This window comes from Mobula hypostoma, chromosome 7 (genome assembly GCF_963921235.1).
Source record: "Mobula hypostoma chromosome 7, sMobHyp1.1, whole genome shotgun sequence".
NCBI lineage: Eukaryota > Metazoa > Chordata > Chondrichthyes > Myliobatiformes > Myliobatidae > Mobula > Mobula hypostoma.
Window position 1 is genome coordinate 109,714,957 of NC_086103.1, and position 22,376 is coordinate 109,737,332.

The window sequence follows — 22,376 nt, forward strand, 5'->3', positions numbered from 1 at the left end:
CTGAAACACAGAGAGCTGTGAACACCCCTCTACCTATAATCTTGTTAGCAAATGTGCAGTGGATGGAGAACATAATTGAGGCCTCATGGACACCCAGGACATGCTTTCTTCTCCCTGTTGTCATCACGAAGAAGGTACAAAAGCCTCAGGACACACACCACCAGGTTCAGAAACAGTTACTACCCCTCAACTATCAGGCTCTTGAACCAAAGGGGATAACAGCACTCAATTTCACTTGCTCCCATGTTGAAATGTTCCCACAAACCACTTTCACTTTCAAGGATTCTTCATCTCATGTTCTCAATATTTTTTGCATTTTTATTTATTATTATTTCTTCCTTTTGTATTTGCACAGTTTGATGTCTTCTGCACTCTGGTTGAACACCCTGGTTGGGTGGTCCTTCTATGATTCTCTTATGGGTATTATTCCACAGACTGATTGAACATGCCCAGCAGAAAATGAATCATGGGGTTGTAGATGTGAACATATATTTACTTTGATTATAAAATTTAACTTGAACTTTGAGGATAGGTTATGATCATCTTCATAAGTAAAAATACAAAAGGATTTAGAATGGGATAAGAATTTCACTTTCAGTAATATGGAGGCAAAATTCCAGTACTTCTGGTAACATGGATGAATACAGGACTGAAGGTGTTATTCTTGAATGCAGGCAGTATATGGAATAAGGTAGATGATTTTGTATAAAAAGGACGCATTACACCTGAACATGAAGGGGGCCAATATCTTTGCAAGCAGCTTTGTTAGAGCTATTAAGGAGGCTGTAAACTAATTTGGTAGCGGAATGGAAACCGGTGTGATAGGGCCAAGAATAGGACAGTTGGTATACAACTAGATGCAGTGTGTAGTGAGACCATGAGGAAGGATGATGGGGCAAAATTGCAGTCTGTGGGATGTGCTTAAATGTAACATGGGACAAAATTGAAAAGGGTAGTGAATACAGGACTGAAGGTGTTATATATGAATGCACGTAGTATACAGAACAAGGTAGCTGATCTTGTGGCGCAATTAGAAATTGGCAGGGATGACGTTGTGGGCATCACTGAGTTGTGACTGAAAGAAAATCATAGTTGGGAGCCTAACATCCAAGGATACACCTTCTATCAAAAGGACAGGCAAGTAGTCAGGAAAGGTGGGGTGGTTCCGTTGGTAAAAGATTAAATCAAATCCTTAAGAAGAGACTTAATAGTAGAAGCAAAAGCAGAAAATCTTTGTGGGTACAGTTAAGAAACTGCAAGAGTAAAAAGACTCCGAACAGTTGCCAGGATATTGCATACAGAGGGCAATGCTGCAATAGTCATATGGAGGACTCAATATGTAGGTAGATTGGAAAAATGAGATCGGTGCTGGATCCCAAGAAAAAGAACCTGGAGAATGTTGATCTAATGGCTTTTCAGAGCAGCCTGTGGTTGAGCCCACGAGGGAAAAAGCAATTCTGGATTGGGTGCTGTGTAATGAACATGTTTTGATTAGGGAGCTTAAGGTAAGGGAACACTTAAGCAGGTAGTGGTTGTAAAATGATAACATTCACCCTGCAGTTTGAGAAGGACTCTACAATTCATGTTCTCCATGTTAGTTAGTTATTAATCAATTATTTTGTATTTGCAAAGACTGCCTTCTTTTGAACATTGGTTATTTTTCATTTTATTTGTGCATATTTTTTCATTGATTCTGTTATACTTCTTTATTCTACCATGAATGCCTGCAAGAAAATGAATCTCAGGGTAGCATATGGTGATGTATACACACTTTGATAATAAATTTACATTTGAACTTTGAAGATTCCTTTTCTTCAGCCCGCTGACACTTCTGCTAGTATCGTCTCTCAGCTTCTCCCTTCTACCTCCTCCCCCCACTTTCCTGCCTCCTCTCTTTCACCTGTATTCACCAATCACTGCCAACTTCTGCTCCTCTCCCTTTTATCCTGGCTTATACCCTTTCCCCTTCTGGTCCTGATGAAGGGTCTCAGCACAAAACTTTGATAGTCCATTTCCCATCAAAGATGCTGCCTGGGCTCTTCCAGCATTTTGTGTGTGTTGCTGCACGTTTCCAGCACCTGTAGTCACTCGGACATCCTGTTTAACCAAGCTGTCACTGTTTATGATCTCAGGCATTTCTCACTGGAAGCTGTTGCCAGAGTACATACTGACATTCAGCAGAAAGAACCATGCAAGTATAGGCTATGAAAACCTTGATTCTGCTGTTTATTGCCAATTAAAAGCTAAATTCCGCCCCCCCACCCCTCTCTAGCTATCCATCCCATAGGATGATGATGGTTCCTTTCAGACAGTTAGTGGGGTTTGATAGGATACCCCACTCCTCAGAAATGAACAGCATGTGCGTGAGTGGATTTTAGGTGAGTAGAGGGTTGCACAGGTCCAGACCCACCCTCTCGACATCCCCTCTTGGATCCAGCGGCATGGTGGGGTCCAAGACGGCTGGGGGGAGTTCTGGCCAGACTATGCTTCGATGTAAAGGATGCCCTTTCTGCGCTTCACGGCATGTGTTTGCTAGATGGCCGTTGACCCTACGAGAGGGTTCATCCGCCCTTTGACAGGTCTTGTTTTTCATCCTGCAGGGTGTCTAGCCACCCTCCTCACCAGGCAAGCCTGGTGGGGGAGCCGGTTTAGTCGCCGACCACCCGACCATGTGACAGGTAGTACTGGGTTACATGGTACCAGTAGCACTCAGACATGTGACTTGACCTGAAAAAAGCTAAATTATCAAACACAGAAAGGCATTACGAAGCCATTGAACTTACCAAATGGTACTTATGAAACTTGAGATGGAATATTAACAAGATGAGAGCTATTTAGTTGGAATGAAATTGGCTCAAAGTTAGGAAGCAGCGAGTGGTGATTGAAGGGTGTTTCTGTGAATGGAGGCCAATGATTCGTGATTTGTCGCAGAGTTTAGTGCTGAGACTATTCATTACCTATACGAATGATTTGGATGCGAAAGCACTAAATAGTAAAGAAGGTTATTGTAGATTACAGAGGGATTTTGATCAGTTAGGAAAGTGGGCCAAGAAGTGACAAATGGATTTCAGTATAGATAAGTGTGAGAAGATTAATTTTAAAAAGTCAAGACCATAAAGACCATAAGACAAAGGAGCAGAAGTCGGCCATTCGGCCCATCGAGTCTGCTCCGTGATTTTAGCATGAGCTGATCCATTCTCCCATTTAGTCCCACTCCCCTGCCTTCTCACCATAACCTTTGATGCCCTGGCTATTCAGATACCCATCAATCTCTGCCTTAAATACACCCAAAGACTTGACCTCCACTGCCGTCCGTGGCAACAAATTCCATAGATTCACCACCCTCTGGCTAAAAAAAAAATTTCTTCACATCTCTGTTCTGAATGGGCGCCCGTCAAGCCAGCATAGGACTTGAATTATAAATGATAAGACACTAAGAAGTATAATGGATTGGAGGGACTTGAGAGTACAAGTGCATAATTTGTTGAGAGCGACATTACAAGTCAACTGGGTGGCATAAAAAGCATTTAACACACTGGCCTTCATCAATCAGGGTGATGAGTATTGGAGTTGGGACATTATGTTGCAGTTGTATAAATGAGAGGTGAAACTGCACTTTTGGAGTACTGTGTACAGTTTTGGTCACTCTGTTTAGTATAGACGTGGTTCAACTGGAAAGAGTGCAGAAAAGATTTAAGATGATATTGCCAGGAATTGAGGGCCAGAGTTACAGGGAGACAATGGCAGGCTAAAGGCTGATTTATACTTCTGCATCAAATGGATGCTGTAGGTACGGCATAGCCATGAACGTACGCAGAGCCTACACGGATTCCTATGCCATAGCCTGACACGCACCTCTCCCAAAATGTAACTACGCGTCGCAGCAACGCAGACCGCAACAACTGTGATTGGTTCGCTTGGTAGCATCGCATGTCACCCTATGCTGCAATAGCTTCCCATTGGGCAACTGAAGGGCAGGGAAGGAACTCTGCCTGCAATGCTTTCCATAAAGCTTTACAGACCTCCAAAATTATGGAGGACACATTTCGCTTTTATGAAAAAAGACACTCGCTTTAAACTTGTTTACCGCGAGAGAGACTACCATGACCACAAAGCCTTGCAAGGGCAGGTGTGTGTGCATGTGCAACGTGCGCGAATTGCAGAGCGATGCAGACACACCAACGCACAAGTATAAATGCTCACAATGTGCGTAGGTCACTTGCATAGGTTACGGCGTCCATTTGACGCACAAGTATAAATCAGCCTTTAGTCTTCATTCCTTGGAACAAATGAGAATGAAGGGCGACGTTACAGAAATGTATAAAGTTATGACGACACAGATAAGGTACATGGTAAGTCTTTTCGCATGGCAGGGAATCCAAAGTAGGGGACATAATGTTAGGGTGAGTGGGGAAAGATTAAAAAGAGACCCAAGGGCAACTTTTTCGGCAGTGGTATATGGAACAAGCTGCCAGATGAAGTAGTTGATATAGGTACAATAGTATCATTTAAGTAGCGGATATATGGGAACGTGGAGGGATAAAGCTTAGAGGGATATGGGGTGAACAGAAGAAACCGAGACAAACTAGGTGGTCAACATGGACTCATTGGGCTGAAGGGTTTGTATCTGTGCTGCAGTGATCAATGCCTCTAAGAATAATTACACCATTATTCTGCTGAGGCAACTTTAATCTATAAACTGGGTATCCAAGTATGAGAAGAGTGAAAAAGACAGCTTTAATCAAGTGGTTCTAAAGATAAAGGAATTCAGCTACAAGATTAGAAGGGTGAATTTAGGATTGTTCGCTTTCAAGCAAAGAAGATTGAGAGAAGTTTTGTCAGTTTAAAAAATCATGGCTGGTTTAATAGAAAAGAAGAATCCTTTCCGATTAGCGGATGGTTCAAGTTTCCAGAGGACACAGATTAAAAATATTGCCGAATAGAAACATTGTGGATGAATGGAAGGAAGAACAGCTTCATCCAGAAACCAATTATGATCTGTACATCATTATTTGTTGAATGGGTAAAAGCAGAACAGGTCAGTGCATTCAGAAGGAATAACACAGACAGCAGAGGGAATAATTTGCAGGGCAAAAAGATGGGTGGGATTCTTTTACAAGAGCTCTCCTTCCATACCAAAACAATTCAATTTTCATGATTCAATGTACGGTCCTGTTTTAAGCATTGTTCAATACAACTCTTAGGAAAATACTGAATGATCAACACCATCTTCATAGATTCCATTCATTGATCAAAATAAAAGATCAGCTGGGGAGTGGGAAATAAGCAGGGGAAAGAATACCTTTAAAAATCCTCCTACAAGGAGAAAAAAAAACCTAGCATTAGTTAGAATAATGTATTATGTAGGATCACAGGAATTTCATAACAAACTTTGAATAAAAGATTCAGCAATGGAGATATTTTCAGTTTAAACTCCCACGTACATTAATTGGAACAGAAATTATTAAGTTAATGTTGGTAATGTTCTGCTGCTCCACTGGCCACATAATTATAGCTGTCTCCACTGCCACCCACAGTACGGATGAACTGGTAAGAAATTCAATGACTACTGCAATATTCTTACTGTAAAAGATTTGTAAATATTACATCTTACTCAGATAGGTGTACCTTACCTTTTAAAGAAAGAACAAGCAATATTCACTGTTAAATTGCAATCCGATTTTGAGATAACTGCAAAATCATGCCTTGTAATTCTTTCAAATACATTTAAATGGAAAATCCTGCCTCTCCAGCACTTCACATGCTCTTCTCGCAGTAAGGCAACATGTACAAGGCCCCCACAGACCTATTGTGTCACTAAGTTTCTTTCATGCTTCATTCAGCTGCCTCTGCCATTTTCCTTTCCTTAATTTTACCCTTCATCCATCCTAGAGCATTAACTTGGTTTTCTACAGAAGCTTTAATGTGGTAGAATATCCCCCAAGACTCCATCAAGACCAAGCTGGGTCCACTGCAATTTGTCTCCTGTTACTTAAGTGTTCTCCTAATTTATCTTGCCCACCCTTGAAATCACTTTCAAGTTGTTTCAAACCTTAATTCCCTTCTGGATGAATACCCCTTCTCCTGTTTAGTGACTCTCCCCTTTAAACCTGCTGTCTTCACCCGTCAAAATTGCTTCAATCCAGAGACACATTTCCTTTTAAATTCAGTCAAGCTTCTTATGTTTTTTTCAATTAATGAATAATTTGGCACAATTTAATAATTGAACCCATTTTCAGACTAATAGCTATATATTTTATGGTACTGTTTCAGTGCTGCTCATCCGTTTTTCCACTGATGACTGCATCAGTGCTGCTTCCTGGTCTCATACAGTATTCAAAACTTTCATCACCTTTATTACCAACCTGTCCATACTTCTGTTTAGTCCATCTCTGGCTTTTTCCCCTGCTTTCTCACCTCTGTCTTTATCTCAGAGAGTTGGTTAGCAATATCTCTTTGCATCCACCCTAACATATACTTTCCTTTTGATCTCTTCATCATGTTCCTTTCCTGTAGCTGAAAAGACATACAGTTACTAACTTTTCCTGGAACGATGAAAAGTCACTGATCTGAAATGGTAAACAGATTTCTCTCTACACAGCCAGTACCAGACCTGTTGAACACTGACTGAATTTTCTGGTTTGGTTTCATATTTCCAGCATTTGCAGCAGTTATTGTCTTCAACCTGCTCTCCATAGCTCCTGCTCAAAACATCTTTTACATTTTCATTTATTCAAAAAAGAGCAGAAAACACGAAACCTAACTTACGTTCAATAAGTTCTTAAACAAATCACCATGCAAATGATGATTGATTCTATTACTTAACATTGTGTGGGATTGATGTTAATTAGTCTATTATTTATTGCAGCTATGGAGTCATCTTCCAAGAGTACAGGTGGCACAATATTCATTTACAGCATCCTGGTACTCACTCAAATTAATTGTTAGTGCATCACAAACCTTCTTACAAGAACAGATACTTCATGTTTAATGACATACACTCAGTGGCCCCTTTATTAGCTACAGAAGTGGTACCATGTATGGTCTTCTGCTGCTATAACCAATCCACTTCAAGATTCAACTGGCTGCATGTTCAGAGATGCATTATTACACACCATTATTGTAACACATGGTTATTTGTGATACTTTTGCATTCCCATCAACTTGAACCAGTCTGGCCATCCTCCTCTGACCTCTTTCACTAACAAGGTGTTTTCGCTAACAGAACTGGTCTTTCACACCATTCTCTGTAAACTCTAGAAACTTGTGCATGAAAATCCCAGAACAGCACTTACTGAGGTATGCAAACCAACTCATCTGGCAACAACAGTCACTCTACAGTAAAAGTTACTTAGGTCACATTTCTTCCCCCATTCGAATGTTTGGCATGAACAACAACTAGACCGCGACCATGTCGGCATGCTTTTGTGTACTGAGTTGCCGCCACGTGATTGGCTGATTAGATATTTGCATTAATGAGGTGTACAGGTGTACCTAATAAAGTAGCCACTAAGTATATAATTTGGGCATTTAAGATTTTCAGCCTCTCAAGGACTTCCATCTTTATGTAATTAAAACAATCCTATTGCAATGACAAATGTGCAGAATATTTAATCAGTATAAGGAGAATTCAAAGTTGACATTTAACCCAAATCCAAATAGATGTCAAATGCGTGCACTTAAATAGATTAACACTACTGATGGCTCTGAAATATAAAGCTGAATATATAACTTTGAGGCAAACTAAAGTTCATGATATTCTGAGTCTGGTGAAATGCAGTCAGACAAAAATAAATGACATTTTTAGCCTCGTACTTCAGACCAAATTGCTTTAAAATACAGAAATACTTGTTGACATCAAAAAAATCAAAATAAATTCCTATTAGTATTTAGATTAGATTAGATTAGATTATGAGGACACTCAGTCCTCGTTTATTGTCATTTAGAAATGCATGCATTAAGAAATGATACAATGTTCCTCCAGTATGGTATCACAGAAACACAGGACAGACCAAGACTGAAACTGACAAAAACCACATAACTATAACATATAGTTACGACAATACTGTAATTTGATAAAGGGCAGACCATGGGCACAGTTAAAAAAAAGTCTCAAGTCCTGATAGTCCCATCATCTCACGCAGACGCTAGAAGGGAGAAACTCTCCCTGCCATGAACCTCCAGTGCCGCAAACTTGCCGAGGCAGCACCTTGGAAGCACCCGACTACAGCCGACTCTGAGTCTGTCCGAAAACTTCGAGCCTCCGACCAGCCCTCCGACACCGAGCACCGACTCTTCCGAGCACTTTGACCCCGCCCAAGCCGCCGAGCAACAAGCAAATAAGTATTTTCAGCATTTCCTGCATTCATTTCATATTTCTAGCTCTACATAAATAAAGTTTATACAGATTTCTTAGATGAAATACTCAAGGCACTAGAATACAGAGCAGGGAGATGTTATGTTTGAACTGTATAAAGCTGTGATTAGGCCCAGCTGGAATACTGCTATTGTTTTGGTTTGAACATCAAGGCTTAGCAAAAATATAGTCATCAGGAAGAAGATGATGGGTGTAATATGAATGTAAGGAAGGACAAGCCAATGATAGGGTACAAGTGCAGACAGCGCAAAGAGTTAAATTGTACCACAGAGGTGACTTGCAAAAGGGCAAAGAATGCAGGACTAAAGGTGTTGTATTTAAATCCACGTAATATTTGGAATAAGGTGGACAAACTCATGGAACAATTACAGACTGGTCAGTATGATATTGTAGGCATCACTGAGTCGTGGCTGAAAGAAGGTCATAGTTAGGAGCTTAATATCAAAGGAAATACTTTGTATCGAAAGAACAGGCAGGAAGGCAACGGCAGGGGCATGGTTCTGATGGTAAGAGATGGAATTACATCTTTAAAAGCAGTGACAGAGTCAGAGAATGTTGAATCTTTATGGGAGGAGTTAAGAAACTGTAAGGGTACAAAAGCATTATGGGAATCATATATAGGCCTCCAAATAGTAGCCAAGCTGTGGGGTGCTGAGATTGCAAAGGGAGCTGGAAAAGGCTTGTAATAAGGGTAATATCACAATTGTAATGGGGGACTTCAATATGCAAGTGGATTTGGAAAATCAGTTTGGTGCCAAATCACAGCAGAGAGAATTTGTTGAATGCCTTTGAGATGGCTCTTTAGAGCAGCTTGTGCATAAGCCTACTTGGGGAAAGGCTATCTTAGATTGAGTGCTGTGTAACAATCCAGACTTTATTAGGGAACTTCAGGTGAAGGAACTCTTATTAGGAGGCAGTGATCATAATATGATTGAATCATACTACAATTTGAGAGGAGAAGCAAAAGTCAGATTTTTTTTTAAGCGTGTCGTACCAGACATTCAGCCATTCTTGGCTAGCACATGGTGTCAGGATTAACTGGGTCATGTTATGAACGATCCTGACTTGACCCTTGTATTTTTTTTTACGAGGCCAAGTGGCTAGCTCGACACTCAACCCAGCACGGATGGAAAGCGTGCTTGGGGGTGGCCCAACCTGGATTCGAAATCGGGGACCTTTGCTCCGGAGTCCGGTGCTGATCTCACTGCGCCACCAGCCGGCCTACAAGTCATATGTATCAGTATCACAATGGAATAAAGAGAATTACAGTGGCATGAGAGAGGAGCTTGACCAATTGGATTGGAGGGGGATACTGGCAGGGTTGATAGCAGAGCAGAGGTGGCTGAAGTTTTGGGAAATAGTTCACAAGGCGCATGATAAATATGTCCCACAGAAGAAGTTGTTCTCAAATGGCAGGGGTTGGCAACCAAGACTGACAAGGGAAGTTAAAGACTGCATAAAAGCCAAGAACAGGGCATATAATGTAGGAAAAATGAGGGGGAAGATGAGTGATTGGGAACTAAAGCTATAAAAAAGGAAAAGATGAAATATGAGGACAAACTAGGCAATAATAAAAAGCAGGATACTAAAAGTTTTTTCAGTTATATAAAAAGTAAAAGGGAGGTGAGAGTTGATATTGGGTGACTGGAAAATGATGCTGGTGAGGAAGTAATAGGGGACAGAGAAATGGTGGATGAACTTAAAAAGTACTTTGCATCATTCTTCACTGTGGAAGACACTAGCTGTGTGCCAGAGTTCTGTGAGTGTCTGGGATCAGGAGTGAGTGCCACTGCTATTACATTGGAAAAAGTGCTAGGCAAACTCAAAGATCTTAAGATGCACAAGTCACCTGGATCAGATGGACTACATCCCAGAGACCTGAAAGAGGTTGCTGAAGAGATAGCACATACACTAGTTATGATCTTTCTTGATGCTGACATAGTTCCGGAGGACTGGAAAATTGCAAATGACACTTCACTCCTTAAGAAGAGAGGCAGGCAAAAGAAAGGAAATTATAGGCCAGTCAGCCTAACCTCAGTGGCTGGGAAAGTGTTGGGAGTCCTTTTGGGGTATTAGGAGACTAATGATAAAATAAGTCAAAGTCAGCATGATTTCTGCAAAGGGAAATCTTGCCTAACAAATCTGTTAGAGTCCTTCAAGGAAGTAACAAGCAGGGTGTACAAGCGATGAGGCAGTGGATGTCAGTTACTTGGATTTTCAGAAGGCATTTGATAAAATGTCACACACGGGGCTGCTTAACAAGATAAAATCTCATGGATAGACACCAGTATGGTTAAAGGAATGGCTGACAGGCAGAAAGCAATGAGTGGGAATAAAGGGAGCTTTTCTGATCAGCTGCCAGTGTCTACTGGAGTTCATCGGGGTCAGTATTGGGACCACTACTTTTTACATTTAGATAATCAAATTGATAACTTTGTGGCAAAGTTTGCAGATGATACGAAGATAGGTGGAGGGAAAGGGAGCATGAAGGAAGCAATGCAATTGCAGAAGGACTTTGACAAATTTGAAGAATGGACAAAAAAGTGGCAGTTGGTATACAGTGCTAGGAAATGTATGATAATGCATTTTAGTAAAAGGAACAATAGTGCAGATAATTATTTAAATGGGGAGAAAATTCAAACATCAGAGGTGCAAAGGGACTTAGGAGTCCTCCTGAAAGACCCCGTGAAGAATAATTTACAGGTTGAGTCTGTGGTAAAAAGGCAAATGCAATGTTGCCATTTATTTCAAGTGTAATAGAATATAGAAGCAAGGAGATAATCATGAGGCCATATAAGACACCTGCAGTATTGTCAGCAGTTTTGGGTCTCACATCTCAGAAAGGATAGGTTGACATTGGAGAATGAAGAGGGGGTTCACGAAGATGATACAGGGAATGAAGGGGTTAACATACAAGGAGCGTTTGGCAGCATTGGGCCTGTACTCACTGGAATCTAGAAGAATGCAGGGAGATCTTATTGAAACCAACTGAATGTTGAAAGGACTAGATAAGGTGGATGTGGAGAGGATGTTTCCTATGGTGGGGTGTCCAGAACTAGAGGGTAAAGCCTCAAAGTTGAGGGGTGACCCTTTAGAACAGAGATAAGGAGGATTTTTTTTTTTAGCCAGAGAGTACTGAATCTGTGGAGTGCTCTGTCACAGACAGCTACAGAAACTAAGACTGTGGGTATATTTAAAGTGAAAATTGATAAGTTTCCTGATTGGTCAGTGCATCAAAGGTTATGGCGAAAAGGTAGGTGTATGGGGTTTGAGTGGGATCCAGGATCAGTCATGATGGAATGATAAAGCAGACTTGATGGGTCGAATGGCCTAATTCTACTTCTCTGTCTTGTGGTCTGTCCAGTTTAAGCTTTCTGGCAGAGGCTAGCAGGTTTTTATCCAGGATCTCTCTGTATGTAACAGCATTCATCTTCCCATCAATCCTGAAAGATTTCAAGACCTTGCTGCTGAAAAACAACCCAATAGCATGATACTACCCCCACCATACTTTACAGTTGGGATGGTATTACCTGGCTGACGTGCAGTATTATTTACGCCACACGTACTGCTTAGTGTTGAAGCCAAAAAGTTCCACCTTAGTCTCATCCAACCGCAAAATCCTTCTTCCACATTTTCACAGTCTCTAAGTGACACCTTGCAAAGTCTTTCCGGGCAAGGATACGCCTTGGTCTCATCGCCAATTTTTTTTAAGCTGGTGCCTCTTCCTTGACATTCTTCCATAAATACCCTTTTTGTGCAAGGCCTTAGAGATTGTGAAGCCATGAACTTCCTCTCCAGATGCAGCTACTGACTTCTGCAGCTCACTCAGAGTAACTGTTGACATCACAATAATATCTCTCACATTTGCCATTCTTCTCAGGCGACTACGTTTAGAGGGTCGGTCTGACTTAGGCAGTGTGGCTGTGGTTTCACGCTGGACTGCACTGAGCTTCGAGGTATATTCAGTGCCTTTGAGATGGTCTAGTACCCTTCCCCAGATTTCCCACACTTATCTTGAATGCTCTTATGTCTTCATTTTGATTTGGTCTGTTGAAAATCTGCCATACTGTTGGACCTTACAGGGAAAGGAGTATTTATTCAGGTGATACTCCAGTTTTCTTCATCAACAAATGGGTAAGTCAGAAAGCAAATATACAGTATTGCACCTGAGGAAAGTTAGTGTAGTAATTACAAAGGGATGAAAAACAACACGCACAAAATGCCGGAGGAACTCGGCAGTCAAGCAGCATCTATGGAAATGAATACATGCTCGATGTTTCAGGCTGAGACCCTTCTTCAGGACTGAAAAGTAAGTGGGAAGATGCCAGAATAGAAATGTGGGGGGAGGCTAGCCAGAAAGTGATAGGTGAATCCCGATTGGTGGACAAGATCAAGAGCTGGAGAAGAAGGAATCTGATTGGAGAGGAGAGTAGTTATTTTTGAAGTCAAGATGGTTGACGTCTGACCAGAAATCTGAGATGAAAAAAATCCAGAGCAGGCAGAGAACCAGAGCGCGGTGTGCAAGAAGAGGAGGAGAGTTGAAGACGAGAGAAGGTGTCATCGGCGTGGAGTATGGAATCCTTGCCAGAGAAAAGGGCTTGGAGATAGAGGCGACAGAAGAATTATTTTTGAAGCCGAGACAGTTGATGTCTCATCAGCTATTCAAGATGAAAAGATCCAAAGCAGGTAGAGAACCAGAGCGGGCTGTTCAAGAAGAGGAGGAAGGTTGAAAATGGAAGATAAGGTCATCAGTGTGGGGTGTGGAACCCTTACCAAAGAAGTGGGCTCTGAGTTTTTCAGCCTCACAATTTTGTTTTTTAATATTTAGTAAATTGTTGGCGGGTTTTGGAATTTTTCTTTTGATTTGACATAATGTACTATGTTTTGTAGATTAGTTCAAAATATCTTACTTCCATATATTATAAGTTTAGAAATTGAGACATTAATATGTGAAAATTGACGTGGGGGCTGAATACTTTTTCCAAGGCATTGCAAATCGTATTTCCAAGACTGACTAGAGATTGTCTTGCAACCTTATACCTTGTGCGGCTAAAACAGACAAATGAAGTTGATGCACAAGTCAGCTATGAAGTAATGAAATCTTGGAATTGCCTCCACAGCTAAATATCCCAAAATATTATCAATGTACTTAGCTCTGATGTAAAATTAAATTGAGAGTTGAATTGGCAAATAATATCAGCAAATAGAGGATATTATACTTGTTTAAAATATCTCTGTTAGGCTCCTGATTAGTTTTTATTCTGTCTTACACCTTGCCCAATATCATAATTCAAAATGGCAATATGTGCAGAATAAATCATGGAAACAGACCTTCAGCCCACCAAGCCCTTGCAGCCTGTTTGCAATAATCCGAAAATAGGCTCTTTACTTTATCCTCCCAACAAAGATATTGCCAGGTCTGGGGGGGACCTGAGTTATATGGAAAGATTGAAAAGGTTGGTATTTATTCCTTGGAAAGTAGAAGATTAAAGGGAGATTTGATAGAGGGGTGCAAAATTTTGAGGCTTTTTTCTTTGAGGTTGGATGAGACTACAATTTGAGGTCATGGGCTAAAGATGAAAAGTAAAAAGTTTAAGGGGAACATGAGGGGTTTGGTAAGGACTAGATGAGTTGAAGGCTCTGTTACTATGCTGAATTTTTCTATGACTCTTCGACTTAGCCAACCACTTCCACGAGGTTGTATCATTCACCTATATGTACAGTGGCCGACTAACCTACCAGCCTGCTTTTCCTGAGCATACGGGAGGAAACCCGAACACAAAGAAGATACCCATGCTATCACAGGGAGTATGTGCAAACTCCAGACAGCATCTCAGGGTCTCCAGCACTGTGCAACATGGTCTACCAAATGTGCCACTAATTTTATGCCTGTCTCGTATATTGGGCCCTTAACCCCAGCCTAGCGCCCTCCAATAGCTCAGTACAGAATGATAATTTGCCAGTGAATGTCTTTATTCTTATGTTTGCATGACAGCACTCTGGAACTTTAAATCTTCCAATTACCGCAGAAGTTGTTTTTGAGGCCTTTGAGAATACCCAGAGCTTCAAGTATCATAACAAACTCTGTGAACCAGATGCCAAGACAGTACTTGACAACTGTAACAAAATTCAGAATGCTGATAATCATAAAGTGCTTTGAATCAGCTCTTGAGAGTTAAATCACAAAATGAACCCCTTGACTAGAACCAAACTCTAACCAAATATGCAATACTATTAGAAAATAACTCATTTGATCTGGTCTTCAATTGCCTCTGCAAAACATAAAATTTATTGAAATTTTTCAAATCAAAAGCATACAAAATTAAAAACCTCTGAAAAATCTATTATCTATTAAAATCAACAAAGTAGCAAACAGCATTTGTCAAGTGAATGATACTGAAAATGTATATAATTCCTAGTTTGTGTGCTGCATTCACAAATACAGTTTTTAAATATTATAAAAATACTACATTAAAATATTATAAGACCAGAAGACACAGGAACAGAATTAAACCATTGCTACCTCACCAACGAACAACCTCTTATGCTGACTGCAACCCGCCGGGAAAAAAAAACTCTTATTTAAAACGAGTAAAAAAATATATTTTTTTCCCTCAGATTTTTGAAATCATTAAAGTAAATTAGCATGATTCTGCTTAACGTGCACTTCAATCTAAAGTTTGTCTCTGAACAATCCTTACATGGTGCTAGCTCTAGATGCTAAATGAATTGCTGTTGTTGTTGCCAAGTTCCTCTCTGTGCCTTGTGGTGCATCAGAGGCAACCTTGCCATTTATTGAGCCTGTTTTTCACGAGGCCGAGTTGCTAGCTCGACGACCAACCCAGCACAAATGGAAAGCATGTAAGGAGCACGCCAGATTTGAACCCAGGACCACTTGCCTCGAAGTCCGGTGCAGGTGCCACTATACCGCCGGAGAGCTCAATGAATTACTGCAGCTAATTTTTTCAGTAAGTAAATTATGTTTTTAAATTGTCTTTATGCATAGAATTATTTTGTACTCTCCTGTGGTTGATTAACCATTTTCTGATACATGCAATAACTTGGAGATATATGCAGCTGTTTAATGTTTTATTTTAAAGCTTTTTACTGTTACTGCATTTTAACGAAGCACACTAGAGGCCCCTTTCCTGTACTCACTTTAACAAACCTGGGCCCCATTTCAGCACTGTCCTGAAACTCACCTGCTTCAGATACTCACATACCTTTGGAACTCACCCTATTCTATTTGCCACACTCACTTGAAACTTACTGGGTTCACTGGAAAATTTATTTTTCCACTGTGTGACATCATAAAATAAATGAGCTACAAGTGCATAAGATAATAGCTAATGTTTCAAAAAATGGATTGAGGAAATAGTTGAGGCAGATACAATAGTATAATACAAGAAGCATTTGCATTCAGTAGATACATGGTGTGGCAGGGCTTGAGGGGATATGGACTGAGCACAGGAAATTGTGACTAGATGAGCGGGCACTGTGGCCTGCATAGACTGATTAGGCCCAAGAGCCTGAATCCATGCTGCATTGCTCTAAGACTGCCTAAACTGCCGTTGACGCACTGTGACAGTGACATCCAACAGCGAGCACATTTCAATAATTCAAAAAAAAGTAAAAATAATGTTTGCAGAGTGTCTGTACAAGGCAAACACTGTAAGCCTCTTAATGTCTAATGTTTGCTGATAGCAGCTAGATAAGGCTATGTCCACACTAAACCGGATAAATCCGTAACCGAAGCTTTTTCTCTTCATTTTGACCCTCCGTCCACACTGTGTGAGGAGTAGCGCCCCACACAGACTTCCAATCTGCGCCTTGTAAGGCATGAAAATGCCCGACATAGGCCTCTCATAGTCTGAGTCGACGCTCCCCCCCCCCCCCGTCCACACTGAAACAGCGTTTCCCACCTCCAAAAATGGAGCTTTTCTAAAACGCTCTCCAGAGTGTGTAAATTTGAAAATGCCGGCTGGGCAGTGTAATGGGTACGGGGTAACCGGAGCTTTTTAAAAACGCTGTCGTGACATGCCGGAACAGATGGTGGCGGCAGCGCAGCATTTCACTGTTTTCTTGTATTTGGTTTGGCACGACTCCCAGTGCACGTTCTCCACTGCTTTGCTGACTTTGTAGTCATTGGTAACTCGCAGAAGCAGCGACTTCATCGTCTGTCCAAACGAAGAAGTCTGGTCTGCTTTTTCCAGCGGAGGTTTTCTTTGTATTCCTCAAAGACATTGTTGAAAACTTTCTTTCGCTGTTGTTGTAGGTACTCTAATTTTTGACCAATGGAAATAGCACAACGCCGCAGCAGAAACGGAAATAGTATACCGTTTCCTCTTCACTTCTTTTCTGTAGATGTGTCCTATGCATGCCCAGTAGGAGGAGATTCGCCCAAATACCCGTTTTAATGTGGACGGAGGTATTTTCAAAAACGCCTGGTGTGGACGCCTATCATTTTTATGTGAAACCAGCATTTTCGAAATGATCCGGTCTAGCGTGGACATAGCTTTAGTCTCAGACACCATTAACATGAGAATATCTGTTAATGACTTAATGTCCGTTGGTCACTTTGAGAGCTAGGTTGATGGATTCTTTCTTTATGTCTGTCCCAAGTTGGATTGACGGATAATTTTTTGCATTCGGGTTTATCACTTATATGTAATATTAATATTATTTGTAGTCTGGGGATGTTATGTTCAAAACATTGGTGGATCAATGGATAAGGAGTGACCATTAAAGTACTTAATTGATTTTAAAAAGGTATGCTGAAGATTGTGTTAATGAACAGAAGTGTTTGAATGAAAGAAACAAGGCTGAGTTAATGGCAGGAGAACAAAAGATCAAAGAGTTTATCTGTCTCTGTGTGTCTTCTTATGCTTGTGAAACTCGTATTTGTTGGGGTACCATCCTTGGGTTCGTCAGACTTCAACAGAGGACAAGAAATCGTGATCAGTGCTTGTGACCCAGAGATGGATTCATGAGTGAGTCGGAATGCAGAGTTCCTCCGACAACAGCAACAATCAAGTGGTGACTGAGAATTATGAGCGCAGAAATCTTAGTGGAAATCTTTGTGACTTGCTATGCACAAACATTTGTAATATTTTCTGTGGTTTCTTTGTGCTTTCTATTTTATGATAATAAATTAAGTTATTTTGCAGTGCTTATACATTTATTACCACATCTCCTGGACGTTTGAATAGTTTGGGTCTGATCAAGCCCATTACAATAGCCATCAAAATGGCCCAGAACAATTTTGCATAATTATTAAAACACAGGCTCATATGGTTATTAGAGTTGTAGAAATTCATCCTCACAGAATTTATTAAAAAACACTTTGCTTCATTACTTCCTGCAATGAACTTGACTATTAAATGGGAGCAGCCTATTTTGTTTCTCTACGATCAACAGTAAAAAACGTTAACAGTTCTTAATAATAAAGAAAAGATATAAACGAACAGCATGGCAAGCACTAAACACATTGAGTCTTTTCTCATTTTGAACTGGAACTGTTCTACAGGCCAGAAAACCATATATTATAAGATTTTATTTCCCTGTACGTGAGCTTTTCATTGTTATTTCTGTATAAATAATATTATATTAATAAGTTATGATTACAATGTGAATACCTAACTGTAGTCATTAAAAAAAATCACTCGTATGGTTTCAACATCATAAACTGAAATCTGCAGCAATAATCACTGGTCCTTAACTCGCTCTTCCACTCCCATCAATCACTCCCCTTCTTAGAGCACATTTTCATATAACTACAGAGGATACAACCCTTTTCTTTCACCTTTTCCCATTCTACCGCCCAGGTTGTGCCTAGTCTTTCCAGGTGAAGTGGTGACTCACTTGGACTTGCTGAATGGACAAATATTTTTGTAGAGTAACAGTGTCCACCAGTTTAATTCTCTATCTCATACTAGCCTATCTGTCACAGACAGGAGCAAAAAATAAAACACTGTGAGTCAAGCAACATCTGTTGGTGACAAGAGATGGTTAGTGTGTCAGGCTGAGACATTGTATCAGGACTGGCCTGTCTGTCTATGGCCCCCAATATTGTTATAAGGAGGCCAAATGAAAGCTTGAAGAAGAAATCACTCATCTCCCATATAGGCACAAAACAGCCATCTGGAGTTAATAATGAATTCAACAACTTCAGGTGTTATTTCTGTTGCAAGTCATCCATGATAGCTCAGACTCCCTCTCTCCATTAGCAAAGTCTGACTTCCTGGGAACGTCTTACAGCCCAACGTTTCTCAACTTTTCACACATCCATTTGTATTATTACATTTAACTGTCCCCTTTAACCCATTGACTGACAAGATGACCTCTTCAGGTTTTTTTTTAATATATATATATCTCTCTCTCTCTCTCTCTTTTTTTTCCAGAATCCACAGAATCTCCTATGTGGACCTGAAATTTCAGCTGATTCTCTTGGCGCACATGTCTTCTGACCTGCTAATAACAATCACTTCTGGTCTGTGCTGATTTTTGTCATTTCACAACACCAGAGATTGTCTTACATGAAAAGAGTTCTGCAAAAACAAAGCAAAATAATAAAGTAATGTTCACGGAAATCTGATGCATAGGGGAAGAAGCTTTCCTTAAAGCATTGAGTGTGTGCCATCAGGCTTCTGTACCTTCTCCAAGATTGTAGAAATGAGAAGTGGGCACGTCCTGAACAGGTGAATAGATTTTTTTTTGCAAGGAAAATTCTCAAGACAGGAATTCTTAATTGGGAGGAGAAAAAAACTAATTTTCTATCTATCGGCGTCAAATCATGTATCAACATTAATGAAGTTAAATTAATTATATGTGAATACAGAACTACTCTCTTGATTGAAGTTTATAAGAATAATAAAGATTCTTAAAATCTCAGTTTGATGATTTGCACAGAACACTCACCACTACTCCAAATTGCTCTGGTTCTGACAAATTATTGTAATCGTCCTTGAAACGTGCCAAGGTAACCACCTGTTCCTGTTCTGGTAGATGGTGCAGCAAATTCTGTTGACAAAGGAAACAAATAATATAAAAGATGCTTTGTTAAAGTGTTTTGTTGCCTCCAAATCATCTGATACTGGGTGATTATTTAAATGACATTTTAATACATCATAGGCAAGTTGCGGAGGAATCCCAAAAGTAAAATCAAATGAAAAACAGCTATCAAAGAAATACCATGAGAATGAAACTACTTACAGGAGATCAAACACAATGTAACTATGGAAATATCACAAACAGAATGACCAAAATAATAATTTCTAATAATTAGATTAAAGTGATTTTTCTAGGTCAAAATCATACCAAACCAAAATCACTTCAACTTTGACATGAGACGAAATAACAAATGCCCCAGTCTGCATCTTACAAGCCAGCATGCAGAATATGAAGTACTTAGACTGGATAGGAGTACACTTAGAATTAAGTTAAATAATGAAATATAAGTATGGGCTTGCTCAGGCAAAGGAGAACTATTAGAAACTCTGATGCAGTGAGCATGGTCAAATTTCTACAATTTGCAGCGAAGTACTGAGTAAGGGGCCAGCAGCTGGTGTATAGGTATCCGCACTAAACTTTAAGGCAAGTGGTACCGAATTTGAATCTAGCTGGCACCTTGCACACTTTCCGTTTGTGCTGGGTTAAGCATCGAGCTAGTAACTTGGCCTCATAAAAAACAAACAAATGCTAAAGAAACGGTCAGGCTGCTGCCCAACGTGCCACGAGGTGCAGAGAGGAATAACACACTGAGTAAGGGATGACACAGAGACTATATGTAATGCCCTGGTTAAGATTTCTACTGCTATGCTGTGAGATATTTTATTTTAACAGTTTTCGGTGTTACGTACCCCGTAACTGGGTTGCCAAACCAGCAGAAATGGATCACTCAGTTGGAGTCTGGAGTACTAGAACTAAGAAAGTTTTATTAAAGAAACAAGCAACACAGTAATCGAAAGGATAATAAATGCAACAGTTCAACAATGATAACCACACATGTGCACAGAATTAAGATAACAGCATCAATCAAGCTCTATCGTTGTCTAGGGGTGAATGACCAAATTTAAAAGTGACTCAAAGTTCAGTCCAGTTTAGTAGTTCAGTTCGCAGTAATCGTTGCCATGGCGATGGACAACGTGGGGGGGAAGAGATAGATAGAACGGGAACAACTGATCATTCAGAACGGCTTCACTCACAGACCGGCGAGATGGCTCACAAGCAGCTTTTGGGCGGGTCCTTGGTGATGTCATCTGAGGTCATCGACTGTGACCCCTCCTCCAGATGCGGTCGATCCTCTGCAGTGAACCCGGCACCCAGGCAAGGGCGGACACACACCGGGTTCCCGCTGATCGTACCTTTCCACCCTGGTCGTTGTCTGGTACTTCTCACCCACTCGTGAGAGGCGCACTGCTTCCAGGGTCTCGTTACCTCGGGTGGCGTGTGTGTCCTGCCTTAGCGAACCTGTCCCTTTTTATCCCCTTGCTGGGGTATCGCCTGTCCATCACTTCAAACAGTTCAAGGTTCAAAGGGGGGGGCCGCTCCAGACAGCTCTCTCTCCCCCGTTCCTTCATTACACATCTCCAGACACTGTTCCATTGTTCCTTATCTCTCCTTCCCCTGAGGGCAGGTGGCAGACCACTTGCTGATGTCACTGATGCTAGCCCAGGCCAGCAAACATCTTAATTTTATGTGTATTCTCGTCACATCGGTAAAAGTAGAGTGCCCTGCTGATAAGAGTGTTTTGGTTTCAGCTAAAGATAAGGAGCCATGTTATGTCAGCCACTCAGGATTGTGGGATGTAGAGCTAGGTGAGAAGAGATTTCTGAAAGACAGTAGTCTGGTTTGAGGTCCTTTTGGGTGGGAGCTGCAGAGTGGGGCACATGGGAAGATGCCACAGAATGCCGTTGGAAGGAGAATCCCTGTTACAAGAAGTGTTTTGTGCAGATGAATGGATCCAAGGAGGAATGGCCAATACTCCTGAGAGAGCCAGTTCATTCAAGATGGTCTTTGAGGGAAATTCAGACTGTGGCGAGTGCTGTCACGCAGACTGTGGGTCCAGCCCGACTACTCCAGAAATGAGCTCCAGCATTTATGTGCACATTGCATTGGTTTAACTGTAAGGGCCCTTCTATTTTTCTTTTCTTTTTTCTGTAACTGTAAGTTTGGTAAATATACAACTGTGTATGGGCAATATTTACACAGCATTCACTCAAATTGAGATACCCTTATTTATCGCTCTGGTTAAGATTTTTACTACTATTCTGTAGGTATTTCATTTTAGCAGTTCTGTATGAGCAGTCGGTTCCGCTTTCAGCCTATTTGGGTTTGAGCTAGAGATAAGGTGCTATGTTGTTCAACTTAGGAATGTTGTGTCACCCAGTCGGGATGGTGGAATTGGGAGAAGGGTCCAGAGAATGCTGAGCGGAGAGGTTTTTGTGATGGACACTGGTGTGGGTCGAGGTCTTTTTGGCAGGAGCTGGGAGAAGACAGGAGGGAAGATAGCCGAGGATCTTGCACAAGGTGTTTGGTGCAGATGAATGGCTTCAAGGAGGAAGAACCAGTACTTGTTCAAGGTGGATGTTGAGTGACATTCAGAAGGTGGTGTGTGCTTTCACGCAGAGTGTGAGTCCAGCACGGGAGTTAAAGACAACTTCAAGATGAGCTCCAACTTAAGTGCACGTTAGGACTGAGTTAATCGTAATGTGCCCCTTTTATTTTTTTTCCCTTTCTTTTCCTACTGTTTGATAAAGCTGACATTTGAAAATATACTTTCTTTATAATTGTCTACAGTGTATGGTCTGTTATTTCTTGCCAACGGACAATTGCATATAGGCCAGTAAGTTACACAGCATTCGCTCAGATCAAGGTTCGGGTGGGCGAGACATCCCAACTTCCTGGGTTTGGTGGGATCCAAGTTACATTGACCCTAGACATATGGAGTTTGAGAAAGGTGGTTTTCTCACCGCTGAGTTCGGTGGCTGTGAGCAAGGGG

The 22,376-nt window shown here is 40.9% G+C and overlaps 1 protein-coding gene across 1 annotated transcript in view; it reads right to left on the reverse strand.

The window, feature by feature from the left end:
* LOC134349446 (protein diaphanous homolog 3-like) overlaps positions 1-22,376 on the reverse strand; it is a 576,191-nt gene that overhangs the window by 274,195 nt on the left and 279,620 nt on the right. Inside the window, exon 20 of the mRNA XM_063053764.1 lies at positions 19,295-19,396. Within this exon, the coding sequence (XP_062909834.1) occupies positions 19,295-19,396 (102 nt within the window). The remainder of the gene's footprint in view (positions 1-19,294; positions 19,397-22,376) is intronic.